Genomic DNA, 15,666 nt, shown 5'->3' on the forward strand with positions numbered 1-15,666 from the left:
AAATCAACTGTGAGAGATTGGATCTGTTTGAGTGTAAACAATAAGGAATGCATAGAATCACAAATGTTCCACAAAATAACATTCAACCAGCTGAAATAAATGGAAGGTCCTGCTGGGTCAAAACATAATTAGTCATAGTCAACTATAGAGAAAGAGATACAGGTTATGTCATAGCACGCAACTATAACTACAACAACAGGAGGTGTGATATGATAACACCAGTACACCTAACAAGTATGCCATTCTCTCCCTCTCTCTCCACCATCTTCTTCTAAAGGGGTGGCAGGTAGCCTAGTGGTTAGCGCATTGGGCCAGTAACCGAAAGGTTGCTAGATCGAATCCCCGAGCTCACAAGGTAAAAATCTGTCATTCTCCCCTGAACAAGGCTCAAGCCACTGTTCCTAGGCCATCATTATAAATAAGAATTTGTTCTTAACTGACTTGCCTAGTTAAATAAAGGTTAAATAAATAAAATAAAAGGAAGTACAGAGCTGGTAAACAGAGAAAGAATTTCAGGGTCAAGGCTATACCTCCTAAAGAGGAAAGTTGTCATGACCCAGTCATGTAATGGCAGCCTGGAGGCACACTCAGTTTCCTGTGCATCACTGGGTGAGGCCATCCTTGAAATACTAGGTCTGTATGGCAACCTACAAGCTATGTATAAAAGCCTGTAGCATAGGTTAGCATGATTGCTAACCTATATAAGTCATTCTAATAGGCTACATGGCAATCTCTACCACTGTAGACAAATGTGAACCACTTCTGGCTGGACAGTGCCTGGGGGTGGTTTGTGTCTATCTTTGCATTGGATCACATGACTGGTGTGCGGCAAGACAATAGGAGGCTGTGCTATGGGGTGGGGAGGGTTGAGGATGGGTCAAGGTTACAACATCCCGTCCTTACACAATGGCCTCCCCCCATGACTTCCTCTCTCTGCCTGTGATGACAGTTTTTCAGGCTGGATATGTCCATAGAGTAGAATCTCACTAAAAATATGATGGTATAGGAAGTGTTACCAATGACAAAATCTATGTCCCTTGTACAAATGTGGATAGTTGGAATGTCTGTTCATAAATGTCTGATATATAGCCTAGCTAGCACCCATCTAACAGGAAGTTGTGACCGTAGAGCACGTGACATGCCACACTGTCACATGTCATACAACTGTGCAGTTTCCTGGACTGGTTGACAAGGTTAAAAAACAGAGTGTGAATAAGACAGTATCCAAAACTGTTGATAGACTATGGCCAAAACATATTATCCCAATAGAACCAACATTAGGATACTTCATTCATTTGCAACAAGCCACTCGCTACATTCAGACAGATCTTTTGCTATGTGGTGAAGAGGTCAGAGTCTGAGCTGGTAAACTGTAGTTTCTTCTGCCAGTTTCAATCCTCTTCAATAACTTTAAGTTGTACAGCAGTTACATTTCAGAACATTTTCACATAAAACTTGCTTTGCAGTTAATCCAGAGCGTTTACTGAACTTTTGGCAAATCCTGTTGTGTTGGTTGAAGTCAGATTATTTTGCAGCAATGACCTAACATGCTTTATTCCGCGGGAGTCCCAGACAGTCTGCTCAGCTGCCTGCCAGTGAATTTTACAGCATGACTCATGACTGAATGAACTCTCCTCAGTCAGTCCAGTCGGTAAAGTACCACTGGGGTTTTTACCAAAACCATGAGCAACACAGCTGAGAAGCCACTGGGGATAATGACTTCAGAACACTAGAGACACCGCCACTGCAGCCGGTGTGGTTCACCTTGGCGTCAAACAAAACCTTGAAATGTAAAGACCATATGCTAATGGAAAAGAACACTACAACAGGAAAGGTCCATCCCCTCAGGGCTTGGAACCTAACCAATACAATGTTAGAAGAAGAACCGAAGATGTTGATGTCGATTATGGCAGCCCCCCGCACCTCTCTGATTCAGAGGGGTTGGGTTAAATGCGGAAGACACATTTCAGTTGAATGCATTCAGTCGTACAACTGACTAGGTATCCCCCCTTTCCTTTCCCTAAAGCTATCATCAGGATCATTCAATCCTAAGTATATCTCAGCAACCGAAGAGGTGAGAAGTCTTTCCTAAAGGTATTTGTATGAAGAGCAGAAGAGAATGCGGGTCAAACTTGAGTAACTTAACAATCTGCCTCTAAGAGTGCCTGAAGCTTTCTCGTTCAGTACTTCTTCAACAAATATGTTCTAGAACAAAATGGCCTTACACAGACAGACAGAGAGAGAGAGTGTATCTCGCTTTCAAAGCAGGAAATGTTCCATCTCTCATAGGATAAGCCTCTATACAAACTAAGCGAATTACAGATACAAATCTGGTCATGTTGTATTAGTAACAGGTTTGGGGAGTTGCACTCACTGTCATTTAACCCATTAATTAAGAGTGCCGGGACAGACTCCCTCCTTCCTTTGAAGTTAATTTGTATCATTGCAACAGGTCTAATAATCCCCCACACTCATAGGCACGTGCTAGTGCACACAAACACACATCAACAGAGGCAGATGAAAGGAGGGAACTGAACTCCACCAGCAAGCACTACTGCTTATTTATGTTGCTTTATTTCTCCCTGTGTCGGATATCCCTCTCTCTTTCTCGCATCCTCTAGTGGACACAGAAACAGGGCGCCATGGCTCTCTGGTTTCACACACATACGACACACAAACCAAACACACACGAGTTCTCAGTCAGGTTCTCTAATCGATGGATCTTAGAAGCCTGAAATGAATTTAACCGATGCTCTTATCCAAAGCCACTTGCAGTGCACTGCACAGCCTATACAGTTCATCTATACAGAGCTGCCATATGAAACAGCCTAAACACCAGCAAGAACACAGGAGCACTGGCTCAGAGAAACAGGGCCATTAGTCTTCAATAGGAAAGTTCATTTTACTACAGTGTGCAACGTGTGAAACCAGAACATAACAAACTGCTTTCACTAGACTGGCCTAACACTGTAAGCCTACCATATCGCTTAGCTTTTGCAATTGTGTTCTGGTCAAAACCCCACACAGGAGGCACATACGTATCTGACCTTCTGCTGAAGACCCAAACATTCTTGATTGTGTACAGGACCTCGCTTTGTTTCATACATGAACAAGGCAGATGGCCCTTGGGCAACTAAAGCACTGATAAAAAGTAATGAATGGCTCCATAGGGTCAGTAGCAGGACAAAGGGCAGAGATATAGCATCATTAACTGCCCTAGATTAGCCTGTAGAGCAGATTCACTGTCTCAGTCTCCCTCTGTTTACATACACTCTCACAGTGGCTAGACAGAAGAGGTTTGCATAATCTGCCAGATGATTTTTTTTCGCAATTGACACTTCTGCTTCCATTTCCCTCTCCACTTCATTATTTTGTTGTTGTTGTACTTATTACCCCTTTTTCTCCCCAATTTCGTGATATCCAATTGGTAGTTACAGTGTTGTCCCATCGCTGCAACTCTCGTACGGACTTGGGAGAGGCGAAGGTCGAGAGCCATGCGTCCACCAAAACGGCCCTGCCAAGCCGCACTGCTTCTTGACACACTGCTCGCTTAACCCGGAAGCCAGCCGCACCAATGCGTCGGAGGAAACACCATACAACTGGCGACCGAAATCAGCATGCATGCGCCCGGGCCGCCACAGGAGTCACTAGAGTGCGATGGGACAAGGACATCCCGACCAGTCAAACCCTCCCCTAACCCGGATGAAACTGGGACAATAGTACGCCGCCTCATGGGTCTCCCAGTCACGGCCGGCTGAGACACAGCCTGAGATCGAATGCGGGTCTGAGTGATGCCTCTAGCACTGCGATGCAGTGCCTTAGACCGCTGCGCCACTCGGGAGGCCCCTCCACTTCACTTTTGCAGAATCTCTGTGCAGTGCTGTGACATGTCATGCGACTTTTCCAACATCAACAGACGCTCCATGCCGAGGCCAGGGGAGGACGAGCAGTACTGTGCAGTGAAACTAGCTAGGCTTATGTAAACAGGATAGATCCTACCACATTCTATGAGTTCACTATAATTTGTTGTATGAAACTAGGCATGAAATGAAACTAGGACTCATGACTCTACCATCTACTGCAGGGATCATCAACTAGATTCAGCCGTGGGCCAATTTTTGCTTGAGCGGATGGTCAGGGGGCCGGAACATAACAAAATAAATATTTTTGGACTGCAAATTGACCACAAGAAGCCTCAACAGATATAATATTTGATTAAAACATAATCATTTCAAACCTTGATTACATTTGGGAACATTGTCCGACGTAGGGTGTCGTCTTTCGGATGGGACGTTAAAACAGGTGTCCTGACTCTGTGGTCATTAAAGATGGCGCTTACTGTAAGAATAGGGGTTTTCACCCCGGTGTTCATGTCCACCTACTCATCCCCCTCATTCCTAATAGGTATATATCACTCCTCACCTCTCCACCTGATAGCTGATGTGTGGTGAGCGTTCTGGCACAAAAATGGTCGGCGTCCATCACTGAGGTGGGTGCTACACATTTCCCCCCGCAGTTGGTAGAAAAGTGGTATCCAATCAATTATTATTATTGGTATACGATCAAATATGTCTCTCTATTATGCATGGGAACACTTGGGAAAAGATTTCCAAAATTAAAATCACTTGGAGCTGATTTCCTGGTGTTTTCACTGTCTTTGATGTCCAACAATAAAACAAACATGTCTCTCTGTTATGCGTGGGAATACTTGGTAAAAGATTAACAAAATGAAAATCACTTGCTGCTGTTTTCCTGGTGTTTTAGTCTTTTATATCCAACAATGAAAATGTGAAACAAATAACGAGTAGCGGTCGAACACAGGAGTGGAATGCTCTAGCGCAGCCTAGTCGCTCTGGAAGCGACAGTAGGCCCAGGTGAAACAGATGTCTTATGCATCGCTAGGTAACCCACTCAGCTAGGGCTGGGCAATATGGACAAAATATCACATCACAATATTTTTCACGGTATGGCGGTATTTTACGTTTCTGAATATTATTCTTAATAAATTCTATAAGTAGTGAATGACTCTAGAAAGGCCACACATTATTTCTAAGTGATTTTATTGGCCTTTCTTGGTTCTGATAGTTTTATACTCAACCAAACTAGGACAATATTGACAGTGAAATAGTCAAATTTGTAGAACTTTGCATTTATTTAGCATTGTATCAAAATACCTTTATAGACGGTATTGTAAAAATCCACACCGGTATACTAGTCTCCACGATATACAGTATCGCCCAGCCCTTTACTCAGCCCCGGAGACACACAGGTAAAGTGACACCAGAGTACAGCGGTTACGTAACAGTGCAGGGAGCTGTGTGCTAATGTTCTTGAAGCAATTCAAATAGACTCCTATCCTGACAGCTTTCCAAATAAACCAGTTCAACACAACCAAAAACTAGCCTGATACTTAAGCTTACTTGGTCATATAAATGGGAGTAAATCAAGTTCATTTCTACTAGATGATTGTCATCTTTACCAATATGAGCAGGTCATGTATAGCCCACCATTGATACAAGGTTCTGTTCAATGCAATTCAACAGACTGTGAACATTCCTACGTGACCTGCATGGCTCCAATGGGATTTGAGGAGTCCTTTCCATTTAGAGACAGCCAAATCATGAATCCATCAACGCAAGGCCACACAATGGCTCTGTTCTGTGCCACCGGGAAAAACCTGTTCATTCATTCAGACCTGCATCTGGTTGCATTATATACAGGCTTGTGAATTATTTGCAAAGGGGCCATAAACTATTGACAGGTAAACACAACACAAAGTTTATATGCAAAATGTATGACTAAGAGTTTGTTCACAATATGGAGGGTTATTTGTATATGGGCCGAATTTGCAAGCTGAGCTGGATAAGAAATGTATAGAGGTAAGTAAAGGTACTGATCAAAACAACAGAAACGGTGCCTACATGGACTCCATTCATGGGACTGGCTGGGCAACTGGAGAGTGAGAGTAAAGGTCCCTCTACCAGATGGTGCTGATAGAAGCGAGAGAATGAGGGGCATACAGAGGATGTCACAATGCAGAGGGGTGCGAAACTGTACCAGCGCAAAGACAGCATTAGTGGCCTGACACATAACGACTTGGATCCCTGGGACATGCTGGAGCGGGAGGTGCGAAGCAAGTGCGATTATGCAAATCTCAAATCTGGATGACTAATGTGTGCCACCATGTGTGTTGTTAGGTTTATTATTCAAGTTATGATGATAGGGAGATAATATGCCTTTGAATAAGCATCATTAGCCTGACCTACATAACAAATTCCTTTGCTTTACAGACATGGAATTACAATGATTAGGCTTACACAGACTGATGTACAAGGATTTAGGAAGACGTCTTACACAAGGGCACAACACAAGTGAAACCCCACTTGGAGTTTGAACATCATGTCATCTTCTTTTTAGTAGTCTACTTCAATGTGTAGGCTATTATCTATTCTAGCAGAAAAACTCATGTGAATATTAAAAATGGTGGTTGTATCAACTGTTTACTGAGCCAAATATGCTACCCTCAAGAAATTCTTCATTTTAGGCCAACAGCCTCACAGGTCTGGTTTGTTGTTACCAATGATTTACCAAAATCTTAAGTATATCGAAGCCCCGTCCCACCCTACTGTGCACACATCCTGATACACTCTGTCAACCTCCATGCAACACGTTTTCACTCTCCCACACACCCCCAGGCTGTCCCAGGGAACGAGACCGAGGAAGACGATACAATCTAAAATCATTTTAATTACAGTTGAGGCTTTCTGGGAGGTACGGCACGAGCAACGTGATAGGAGGAGACCGGTGTGGGCTTTCTCATTTTACGCCACCACCTTTCACTCAGCATAGATGTCGAATTGGGAGGAAAATGGACTGGGAAACAAAACACTCCTGGGTTTCCATGGAGAGATTTCAAACAAGAGGAGCGTGTGACCCAGTTGACTCCAAGAGCAGGTCAATCATTTCGATCCCTGGCCTGCAACATTTCTGTCACATAAAGGACAACCAACATGTGGTTTTTTTAAAGGGCCAGTGCAGCAGAAAATTAGATTTCCCTGTGGTTTACATACAGTTGAAATCGGAAGTTTACATACACTTAGGTTGGAGTCATTAAAACTCCTTTTTCAACCACTCCACAAATGTCTTGCTAACAAACTATAGTTTTGGCAAGTCGGTTAGGACATCTACTTTGTGCATGACACAAACAGACGCCTCACAAGTCCTCAACTGGCAGATTCATTAAATAGTACTCGCAAAACACCAGTCTCAACGTCAACAGTGAAGAGGTGACTTCGGGATGCTGGCCTTCTAGGCAGAGTTGCAAAGAAAAAGCCATATCTCAGACTGGCCAATAAAAAGAAAAGATTAAGATGGGCAAAAGAACACAGACACTGGACAGAGGAACTCTGCCTAGAAGTCCAGCATCCCGAAGTCACCTCTTCACTGTTGACGTTGAGACTGGTGTTTTGCGGGTACTATTTAATGAAGATACCAGTTGAGGATTTGTGAGGCATCTGTTTCTCAAACTAGACACTCTAATGTACTTGTCCTCTTGCTCAGTTGTGCACCGGGGCCTCCCACTCCTCTTTCTATTCTGGTTAGAGCCAGTTTGCGCTGTTCTTTGAAGGGAGTAGTACACAGCGTTGTACAAGATCTTCAATTTCTTGGCAATTTCTCGCATGGAATAGCCTTCATTTCTCAGAACAAGAATAGACTGACGAGTTTCAGAAGAAAGGTCTTGTTTCTAGCCATTTTGAGCCTGTAATCGAACCCACAAATGGCGATGTTCCAGATACTCAATTAGTCTAAAGAAGGCCAGTTGTATTGCTTCTTTAATCAGAACAACAGTTTTCAGCTGTGCTAACATAATTGTAAAAGGGTTTTCTAATGATCAATTAGCTGTTTAAAATGATAAACCTGGATTAGCTAACACAACGTGCCATTGGAACACAGGAGTGATGGTTGCTGATAATGGGCCTCTGTACGCCTATGTAGATATTCTATAAAACATTTGCAGTTTCCAGCTCCAATAGTCATTTACAACATTAACAATGTCTACACTGTATTTCAGATCAATTTGATGTTATTATAATGGACAAAAAAAATAGCTTTTCTTTCAAAAACAAGAACATTTCTCAGTGACCCCAAAGGATTTTTCTTTATTTGTAATATTTTCTACATTGTAGAATAATAGTGAAGACATCAAAACTATGAAAAATCACACATGGAATCATGTAGTAACCAAAATATATTTTATATTTGACATTCTTCAAAGTAGCCACCCTTTGCCTTGATGAAAGGTTTGCACACTCTTGGCATTCTCCCAACAAGCTTCACCTGGAATGCTTTTCCAACAGTCTTGAAGGAGTTCCCACATATGCTGAGCACTTGTTGGTAGTTTTTCCTTCACTTTGCGGTCCAACTCATCCCAAACCATCTCAATTGCGTTGAGGTCGGGTAATTCTGGAGGTCAGGTCATCTGATGCAGCACTCCATCACTCTCCTTCTTGGTGAAATAGCCCTTACACAGCCTGGAGGTGTGTTTTGGGTCATTGTCCTGTTGAAAAACAAATGATAGTCCCACTAAGCACAAATAGATGGGATGGCGTATCGCTGCAGAATGCTGTGGTAGCCATGCTGGTGACACCTCCTCCATGCTTCACGATGGGAACCACACAAAGATACGGCGGTTGGAACCACAAATCTAAAATTTGGACTCATCATACCAAATAACAGATTTCCACCGGTCTAATGTCAATTGCTCGTATTTTCAGGTCGATCGGGTTCAATTCCAGGTTCTGGCTGGGCCACTCAAGGATCTCTCTGTACTTTGCTCTATTCGTTTTTCCCTCGATCCTGACTAGTCTCCCAGTCCCTGCCCCTGAAAATCATCCCCACAGCATGATCCTGCCACCACCTTGCTTCACAGTAGGGATGGTGCCAGGTTTCCTCCAGACGTAACGCTTGGCATTCAGGCCAAATAGTTCAATCTTGGTTTCATCAGATCAGAGAATCTTGTTTCTCATGGTCTTAGAGTCTTTAGGTGCCTTTTGGCAAACTCCAAGTGGGCTGTCATGTGCCTTTTACTGTGGAGTGGCTTCTGTCTGGCCACTCTACCATACAGGCCTGATTGGTGGAGTGCTGCAGAGATGGTTGTCCTTCTGGAAGGTTCTCCCATCTCCACAGAGGAACTCTGGAGCTCTCTCGGAGTGACCATTGGGTCCTTGGTCACCTCCCTGACCAAGGCCCTTCTCCCCTGATTGCTCAGTTTGGCCAGGTGGCTAGCTTTAGTAAGAGACTTAGTGGTCCAAACTTCTTCCATTTAAGAATGATGGAGGCCACTGTGTTCTTGGGGACCTTCAATGACGCAAATGTTTTTGGGGGACCCTTCCCCAGATCTGTGCCTCGACACAATCCTGTCTCAGAGCTCTACAGAAAATTCCCTTTGACCTCGTGACTTGGTTTTTGCTCTGACATGCACTGTCAACTGCGGGACCTTATATAGACAGATGTGTGCCTTTCCAAATCATATCCAATCAATTGAATTTATCACAGGTGTACTCCAATCAAGTTGTAGAAACATCTCAAGGATGATCAATGGAAACAGGATGCACTTGAGCTCAATTTTGAGTCTCATAGCAAAGGGTCTGAATACTTACAGTTGAAGTCGGAAGTTTCCGAGCCAAATACATTTAAACTCATTTTTTCACAATCCCTGACATTTAATCCTAGTAAAAATTCCCTGTCTAAGGTCAATTATTTTAAGAGTGTGAATTGTCATAATAATAGTAGAGAGAATGATTTATTTCAGCTTTTATTTCTTTCATCATATTCCCAGTGTGTCAGAAGTTTACATACACTCAATTAGTATTTGGTAGCATTGCCTTTAAATTGTTTAGCTTGGGTCAAACGTTTCAGGTAGCCTTCCACAAGCTTCCCACAATAAGTTGGGTGGATTTTGGCCCATTCATCCTGACAGAGCTGGTGTAACTGAGTCAGGTTTGTAGGCCTCCTTGCTCGCACACACTTTTTCAGTTCTGCCCACAAATGTTCTATTGGATGAGGTCAGGGCCTTGTGATGGCCACTCCAATACCTTGACTTTGTTGTCCTTAAGCCATTTTACACAACTTTGGAAGTATGCTTGGGGTCATTGTCCATTTGGAAGACCCATTTGCGACCAAGCTTTAACTCCTGACTGATGTCTTGAGATGTTGCTTCAATATATCCACATAATTTTCCCTCCTCATGATGCCATTTATTTTGTGAAGTGCACCAGCCCCTCCTGCAGCAAAGCACCCTCACAACATGATGCAGCCACCCCCGTGCTTCACGGTTGGGATGGTGTTCTTCGGCTTGCCCCTTTTTCCTCCAAACATAAGGATGGTCATTATGGCCAAACAGTTCTATTTTTATTTCATCAGACCAGAGGACATTTCTCCAAAAAGTACGATCTTTGTCCCCATGTGCAGTTTTTTATGGCAGTTTTGGAGCAGTAGCTTCTTCGTTGCTGAGCGGCCTTTCAGGTTATGTCGATATAGGACTTGTTTTACTGTGGATATAAATACTTTTGTACCTGTTTCCTCCAGCATCCTCACAAGGTCCTTTGCTGTTGTTCTGGAATTGATTTGCACTTTTTGCACCAAAGTACGTTCATCTCTATGAGACAGAACGCATCTCCTTCCTGAGCGGTATGACGGCTGCGTGGTCCCATGGTATTTATACGTGCATACCATTGTTTGTACAGATGAACGTGGTACATTCAGGCTTTGGAAATTGCTCCCAAGGATGAATCGGACTTGTGGAGGTCTACAATTTTTGTTCTGAGGTCTTCGCTGATTTCTTTTGGTTTTCCCATGATGTCAAGCAAAGAGGCACTGAGTTTGAAGGCAGGCCTTGAAATACATCCACAGGTACACCTCCAATTGACTCAAATGATGTCAATTAGCCTATCAGAAGCTTCTAAAGCCATGACATCATTTTCTGGAATTTTCAAGCTGTTTAAAGGCACAGTCAACTTAGTGTATGTAAACTTCTGACCCACTGGAATTGTGATACAGTGAATTATAAGTGAAATAATCTGTCTGTAAACAATTGTTGGAAAAATTACTTGTGTTATGCACAAAGTAGATGTCCTAACCGAATTGCCAAAACTATAGTTTGTTAACAAGAAATTTGTGGAGTGGTTGAAAAACGAATGACTCCAACCTAATGTATCTAAAGTTCCGACTTCAACTGTACATGCATAATTGCATTTGGGGTCACTTTTGATAATGGTGTTTTACGCTAATGGAACATTCACGCTTGCAGACTACTACCATGTGCGCATTGCTGTGCTTATAATGTGAAGAAATAGCCTAATAGTTTATTAACATTTTAAGCAAAACGTTCTGATCTGTTGCGTCAGCCACATTGCATAAAAACGTTTTTGTTGATGCTAGTGGTTGTAATAATTTGGGATCTATCGCATCCCCCAACCGTACCAGACTATGTTTGGAATTTTTCTTTCTCGCACAGAATAGAATAGGTCGACTTCTGTACTATGGGGGATAGTAGATTGACATAGTAGATTGACATAGGCTAGTGCTTTTGCTGTTCGTTAGGCCTACTCATCTTCTTGGCTGACGAAAAGTAAATGTGGACAGTTCTTCAAATATCTTCAATATGCACCTCGGGATTGTATAAGTACACACGCAGTTGTATCCTCGATGTGTCTGTCTTAACTTGTAGCCTGTGGGAAAGACCAGATCACATGACGGAAAGCCGTGTGAGTGATAGACGCTTTGGATTGCGCAGCACACTCAGGGAGAAGGGCAAAACGCAGCACTCCGGGGCGCAAAAGGCATGGATTTTTTTAGGGTGCATTAAGGCCATCAAGGGGAATGCCACCGTGAAATTCAAGGCATTATGAAGTGCTTGTCAAATTGCGAATGAGACTATTGGAGTGTGTACAGCCTGCGCAAAAAGAAGTTGCTTTCAAGCATTTTCTTTCAAATCATTAGTCTCATCATGCAGCCTTACAATGTATTAAAAATCAAAACATACAGCCCAACGTTTGTAGAACAACTAAAGTTACATTAATTACTCTAAATGAAGCATATAGAAATAGCTATTTCTTTGTTAACTGCTCAACACAGAATAGCCGCATGTGTGCACTCCCTCAAATCGTTTTGAGAAAATGTTTCTATTTTATTCAGCTTGGTATTCTTCATACTATAAAATAATATAAAATAATGCCATGGAATTATAAGCAAATCTTGTCTGCTAAATGAACTAGTGTAGCCCACAACCATTTGGCATAGCCACATAAGGACAAGTATGCTATTCTTTTTTCTGGAATAGACTTTTCATAGTTTTCTTTAAACTGCATTGTTGGTTAAGGGCCTTAAGGGCCTGCCTGTAAGTAAGCATTTCACTGTAAGGTCTACACCTTTTGTATTCGGCGCATGTGACAAATAGCACTTGATTTTGATTTGACTACATTTTCTTCATATCATGCTTCTTTAAAACTGTCTTTGGGATTACAGACTAGGACAAGCAAAGACAGATTGAAAATGTCACACTTGCCAACTGGTCTGCGCATGCTTTGAGAATACGCCCTGATATTTTGTCTGGCCTGGCAGCCTTGCGAGTGTTAACCTGTTGAAAAGTTTTACTCACTTCAGCCACGGAGAGCGAGATCACACAGTCATTTGGAACAACAGGGGCTTTCACACAAGACTCTGTGTTGTATTCCTCGAAGCGAGCATAAAGTGGTTGTAATTAAGAGAATCATGTTGTCAAATATTTACTCTCGTCTAGTGACTTGCTGTGATGTAAACAAACAATGGAAGTCCTTCTGGAAGTCTGTCCTTTCTGAAAAGGACAACAAGCATAATCTGCTTCACGAATGTCTCGAAGATTTCTATGCCCTTTCTTTTAATAAATATTTTTGACAAACAATGTAAGCTCAGGCCATGTATTGTAGTAGCGTAATATTATCCTAATTTAGCCCTGCACCTAGACCAATCAACCAACATCCTGACATGCCCTAATATTATGGATGAAGGTGGGCACAGCAGGGTTAGACAGACTCTACACCTCTCCGATATACCCACCTGTCAAAAATGCTTTGTCAATTCAACTCAAATGCTTTTGTAGTGAATCTATCTGCCTTTGAGGGTGTCACTCTTGCATGCCATTCCTTCCAGGAAGGACCAAGTCAGTGCCATGATAATGTGAGGCCTGCTTAGATATAGGATTTGAATGGATATTTATTGTAGCAGAGGATGATCAACAAATAAAAGCAACAACAATCAACAGACCGTAATATGCTATGTGGGCGTGGCCTAATATAATTGTCTATCTATCTATTGTTCGTCTATGTAAATAAAGAAATAAACTGGGGCCTGTCCAATGTTGTGATCAAAATACAGGGGGGATTTTCACACTTCTAAAAGTGTCTGGCCGAGAATCACTGTCAATAAACATATAAAACTGTCTAGCTTTAAAGGGAAAGGGGGATACCGAGTCAGTTGTACAACTGAATGCCTTCAACTGAAATGTGTCTTGCGCATTTAACCCAACCCCTCTGAATCAGAGAGGTGGGGGGGGGGCTGTTTTAATCAACATCCACGTCTTTAAATGCCAGTCATCCTTCACGAAGGTCTGTGCGAAAACTGGTGAGCTACTTGTCCTTTAAGCTCTGTTATTCTACACCATTGATACTGTACTGAGCAGACTAGACTCAAGCCAAACAACCCCTTCATGATTGACGGGAATTAGAAGAGGTACAGAGCTTTTCGATGATGATTAACGGAATGTCCTCTTTTCACCATTCCTAAAAAAAAGTGTGTGAAACAAACAATGAAACCAAAGTGACATATCTGTGCCTGGGAGACTGTATACAAACCTGCCACCGCATTAGCTAGGCCACATGTGTGTCACATTGAATTGACATATTATTACATAACGGTATGACAGTGTTATAGATGTATCATTATTGATTTCCAGATTTTCTAGGCGCAACATGTGCTCTCTCAAAATGATATATTATGGGTTATTCTGTTCACTTGAACAAAATGTACAGAGTGAATGAATGATGGTTTTAACAGCAGTGCAAATAGGCTATAGCCAGCCTACCTCCAGCAATCAATGATTGTATCGGCTTTATGCATCCTCCTGTCATTTTTTAGTACGTTGATATGTCACCTAGCTTGATTCCATGCCACTGTTCCATGTAAAGGGTGTAATGCACATGACAGTCAGACCTCTGCAAAAGATTATATAAGACAATAAAATGTATTAAATACTTACGAGGTCCGATTTCCGCTCGTTCCCAGGTAGTGCTGCACGAGAAGACATTGTCCCTGAGGTATCCTTTCTATTAGGCTACTTGGTTTTTATGTAGGTAACAGTTAGATACAGGATTATATTCTACCGAAGATAACAGTCGACATTGGCCGCTCCACCGCCTAGCCAGTGTTCCAAGGCAGTAGACGCCTATCCTACCGGCAACCCCAGGTTCGAGAGCAGTGAGACAGAATTGTATCCTCAAATTCTCATTTTCATTGTAAAAGGCAGCACCGAACACGACCGTATACAGGCAATTGTCTAGAAAACTGTCTGAATAGTCTTCTAGGCTATCCACTTCATGTTTGGCTGATTCTTCATGTGAAGAAAGGCATCAATGATATACCTCATTCTGGAAATAAAATGAGCACAAAATAGGTTTCTTGTCACTATCGCACCATTACTATACTAAAAACATTTTTTTAAAGCAATTCTGTGTTTCCAGTGATGAATGTGGGTGTATGTCAGGAACAGAGCAGTTTGTTAGATCCGACAAAAAAAACAATTGGCAAAACAAAAAACATTGGTCAGGTAGTCTGCGCGTACCACGACCATGGGTGGATGTCTGTCGTTGAAAAATCTGTATTTTTTTTGGGGGGGGGGGGGGGGGTGCCAAATGATGCCCGCAAAACCAACCACTCCCAAGGCAAAACACTGAACGACTTAAGCCTAATTGTCAGCCCACATTTCATAGTTGATTAATAAATAATTAACCGTCAAAAGAAACAATACAACGACATGACAATTGCGGATAGAGCATCGGCGAATGTACCGTTACCCCCTTTCTCTTTCTGCACGTGATGGACCACTTCCTGAAAAAGTAGCCGTCGAATAACACTCAACGTTCGGAAAATGATTTAACTTTGACTCTCGCAGATATCCTACATAACTATCTGTTGTAACATTTGCCTACAGAAAACGGCATCTCCAAACTGTATGACAAGAGCAAGAGCGAAGAACGTCAAGAGAAATAATAGGCAGGGCTGCGTCCGAGGCTCAGTAACACACCCTTCCCCCATATTCTTAAAGAGACAATCCCCCCATTCATTCAGCGGTAGAACAGCAGTTACCAGCACCAGCCACACGTCAACTACGTTCGCAAGCAATATTCTGTACAGTAATGTCATCACTTGACGCTGCAGACAGCATGTCTTGGGCATTTGACAACAGGGACGACAGGGCCCTGTCTGAAGAAGACACACTTTAACAAAGCAACAAATTACTGCACTTTTATGTAATTTCCCCTCCACTTGTAATTTATATTGTTGTGAGAACAAACCATCTGTTCTCTGGTGTATATAATTTCTATGTTTTAATCTATCTATATTATTCATGTC

At 42.4% G+C, this 15,666-nt stretch overlaps 1 protein-coding gene across 3 annotated transcripts in view; it reads right to left on the reverse strand.

The window, feature by feature from the left end:
* LOC115206138 (MAP/microtubule affinity-regulating kinase 4) overlaps positions 1 to 15,379 on the reverse strand; it is a 60,605-nt gene extending 45,226 nt beyond the window's left edge. Inside the window, exon 1 of one of the 3 annotated variants that reach the window (XM_029772767.1) lies at positions 14,294 to 15,377. In XM_029772767.1, the coding sequence (XP_029628627.1) occupies positions 14,294 to 14,341 (48 nt within the window). In that variant the 5' untranslated portion in view covers positions 14,342 to 15,377. Of the gene's footprint in view, positions 1 to 14,293 lie in introns of all 3 variants that reach the window. The other 2 variants (XM_029772768.1, XM_029772769.1) reach the window with 2 other exon arrangements.
* Positions 15,380 to 15,666: the final 287 nt, after the last annotated feature.

This window comes from Salmo trutta, chromosome 13 (assembly GCF_901001165.1).
Source record: "Salmo trutta chromosome 13, fSalTru1.1, whole genome shotgun sequence".
Taxonomy (NCBI): domain Eukaryota; kingdom Metazoa; phylum Chordata; class Actinopteri; order Salmoniformes; family Salmonidae; genus Salmo; species Salmo trutta.